The following is a 3,197-nucleotide window of genomic DNA, read 5'->3' as shown; positions in this document are numbered from 1 at the left end:
TATTATCATTTGTTTATTTATTTATTTATTATTATTATTATTATTATCATTTATTTATTTATTTATTTATTATTATTATTATTAATCTTCTTTCTTGTTTTGTTTATTTTGTTTATTTTATTTATTTTATTTATTTTGTTTTTCTTCTTTTATTTTTGTCTTTGCATGTTGTTGTTATTTTTATTTTTATTTTTATTTTATATTTTTCGTCTTATTATTATTTTTGTGCTTCTTCTTTATTTAGTATTTATTAATGCCTTCTACGCTTCTCAACCCTCTGCTGCTGCATCTGCTGCTTCATCTGCTGCTGCTGCATCTGCATATCTGCTGCTGCATCTGCTGCTGCTGCATCTGCACATCTGCTGCTGCATCTGCGTGTCCATGTACATATGCATATGCTGCTGCTGCTGCTGCTGCTGCTGCTGCTGCTGCAGGTCGCTTGCGTTTGCAGTTATTATTTCGCGCTTATGATGTTGGTGGAGACGGCGTTTTAGACGAAGAAGAGTTAAGCTGTCTCCTCGCTCATCTGCATGCAGCTTCTCTTCATCCGTCTGACAGAGCCCTCTCTACAGTACAAATCAAACAAGAAGCAAAGGTAATCCTTCTGCTGCTGCTTCTCCTGCTGCTGCTGCTGTTGGGGTTGCTGCTGCTGTTGCTGCTCCTGCTGCTGCTCCTGCTGCTGGTGTTGTTGATGCTGATGATGTTGTGGTTGCTGCTGCTGCTGCTGTTGATGTTGCTGTTGCCGTTGCTGGTGTTGCTGCTGTTGGTGTTGTTGCTGCTGCCGTTGCTGCTGCTATTGCTGCTGCTGTTGATGTTGCTGCTGTTGCTGTTGCTGCTGTTGGTGTGCTGTGGCTCCATTTTTATGTTGTTGCTGCTGCATGCGTCTCAGTCTCCCTAAGCCTTTCTGTTAAACCGCCCCTCCCTTGCTGCTGTTGTTGCTGCTGCTGCTGCTGCTGTTGCTGCTGCTGCTGCTGTTTAGGCGGAAGCTGCGGAGCTGCTGCAGCAGCACGGTGGCTGCTTTACCTACGATGCATTTTTTGCTTCTGTAAGAGATAAAGTTCTTAACGCTACTCATCGCTTGATGAGATTCAAGGTAGACCTTGTTGCTGCAGTGCAGCAGCAGCAGCAGCAGCAGGACCTGCTGCAGCAGCATCTGCTGCTGCAGCAGCAAGACCTGCAGAAACAGTGGATAGCCTTCGGGCCCCACACTGCCTCAGCCTCTTCAACAGCAGAATCTTTTTCTGCTTCTCCCCTTCATCCAGATGAATCCTCTGCTGCTGCTGCAGCAGCAGCAGCAGCAGCAGCAGCAGCAGCAGGAACAGCATACGTGACCTTGAAGCAGGAACAGCAGCAACAGCAGCTGCTGCCCGTGCAGGATCTGCAGCAGCGCGAGTTGCTGCTGCAAGAAGGAAGAAGAATAGCAGAGAGTATTATAATTAAAGCTAAGTCTATCAGCAGCAACAAAACAGCACCAGAGATCGAGGCGCTGCTGCTGCAGCACAATGCTGCAGTGCAGCAGCAGCAGCAAACTGGCTGCTTCTTCGCCACAGCACAAGATGCTATGAAGCTGTTTGATGCTGCAGCATGTCTCTTTGCTGAAGAAAGCAACCTTCTCGAGGTAAGGTTTAGGGTTTAGGGTTTAGGGTTTAGGGTTTAGGGTTTAGGGTTTTCCTGGGAGCATCTGCTGCTGCTGCTGCTAAATCAGCTGCAGGTAGTTCTGGAGGGTTTGCTTCTTCTGAAGGTCCCGCCTGCTGCACCAGCAGCAGCATCAGCAGCAGCAGTTGCTGCTGCTGCTGCTGCTGCTGCTGCTGCTGCTGCTGTTGTGTTTTTGCTGCTGCAGCTGGAGCTGCCTGTGCGAGTGTTCGGAAGTATAGAGGGACAGCTAGGAGATATCTGCGAATTGTTTAATTGCTTCGGCTGGCCTTCGTCTGCTGCTGCTGCTGCTGCTGCTGCTGCTGCTACTGCTGCTTCTCTTTCTAATAACGCATTTCTATTCATTGGCAGCCTTATCAGCAGCAGCAGCAGCAGCAGCAGCAGCAGCAGCAGCAGCAGCAGCAAACTAAACTTCGAGGTGCTGTTGCTGATCCTCTCGCTCAAAGTCCTCGTAAGACACGCATACGAAGAAATCTCTCCCAGCTAGCTAGCTAGCTAGCTAGCTAGCTAGCTAGCTAGCTAGGGGCTGCACGTACAGCAGCAGCAGCAGCAGCAACAGCAGGAGCAACAGCAGCAGCAGCACTGATTTAACTAAGGGCTATCCCTACCTAGCATGCGGGGGCTTCCTTAACAACTGCGGCTCTCCCTTCTTGCAGTATATCTAGCTTCTCTAGCTAGCTAGCTAGCTAGCTAGCCAGCTAGCTAGCTAGCTGAGGGTGTTGGTGTGTGTGTGCATTGCGTACTGCAGCACTTGAATGTCTTTTTGCTGCGAGGAGCAGCAGAAGAGCTGCTGCATGAATACAGCAGCAGCAGCAGCAGCACAATATATTTAAAACAAGAGTGGGAGGAGAAGTGCGGGTTAATTGAAGCTGCTGCAGTACGCAAGAAGCTGCAGCAGCTGTTGCTGCTGCTTCCGCTAGCAGCAACAATACCTTCAGCAGGTTTTCTGCTGCTGCGCGGTGGTGTTGGTGTACACTTCACGCATCTTCAGCAATTAAAGTCTACCCCTAAACCTTCTCATCTGCATTATCTCTACGGTCTGCTGCTCCTGCTGCTGCTGCTGCTGATAGGGCTGCTGATAGGGCTGTTGCTGCTGCTGATGGGGCTGCTGCTGCTGCTGATAGGGCTGTTGCTCCTGCTGCCGATAGGGCTGCTGCTGCTGACAGGGCTGCTGCTAGGGCTGCTGCTGCTGCTGCTGCTAGGGTTGCTGCTGCTGCTGCTGCTGTAGAAGCTGCTACAGCAGCAAGTGCTGCTGCTGCTGGTTTGTTTTTTTTTTAAGAGTTAGGGTGTATATGCAGCTGCGTTTGCATGCAGGGGAGCAGCAAAAGGAAGCTGATGCAGCAGCACTGCTGCTGAGAGACTGCCTATACAGCTGCGCAGAAGATGAAGACGAAGCAAATAATAAAGATGAAGATATACACTGTAATCCCCTCAGGTAAACACAAACAAACAAACTCTGTCTCTCTCTCTTTTATATATATATATATATATATATATATATCTCTGTCAATTTAGATTTGTATTTATGTTATATTATTTTATTT

At 48.3% G+C, this 3,197-nt stretch overlaps 2 protein-coding genes across 2 annotated transcripts in view; one reads left to right on the top strand and one right to left on the bottom strand.

The window, feature by feature from the left end:
- Nucleotides 1–543: 543 nt before the first annotated feature.
- On the bottom strand, nt 544–858 carry EAH_00061180 (hypothetical protein; the record flags this gene model as incomplete). Its single annotated transcript, XM_013397035.1, has 1 exon — nt 544–858. The coding sequence occupies one exon, from the start codon at nt 856–858 to the stop codon at nt 544–546; it is 315 nt and encodes a 104-aa protein (XP_013252489.1).
- A 223-nt stretch (nt 859–1,081) lies between these two features.
- Nucleotides 1,082–3,197, top strand: part of EAH_00061170 (hypothetical protein) — a gene marked incomplete at both ends in the record, with an annotated part of 4,298 nt that continues 2,182 nt past the window's right edge. Inside the window, 4 exons of the mRNA XM_013397034.1 lie at nt 1,082–1,618; nt 1,841–2,104; nt 2,402–2,530; nt 2,952–3,088. Coding sequence (XP_013252488.1) covers nt 1,082–1,618; nt 1,841–2,104; nt 2,402–2,530; nt 2,952–3,088 — 1,067 coding nt within the window. The remainder of the gene's footprint in view (nt 1,619–1,840; nt 2,105–2,401; nt 2,531–2,951; nt 3,089–3,197) is intronic.

The sequence above is a fragment of the Eimeria acervulina genome, genomic scaffold (assembly GCF_000499425.1).
Source record: "Eimeria acervulina Houghton genomic scaffold, Eah_scaff1569, whole genome shotgun sequence".
Lineage (NCBI taxonomy): Eukaryota > Apicomplexa > Conoidasida > Eucoccidiorida > Eimeriidae > Eimeria > Eimeria acervulina.
Note: the sequence above shows the minus strand (reverse complement) of the source record. Positions and strands in the feature narration are given on the sequence as shown.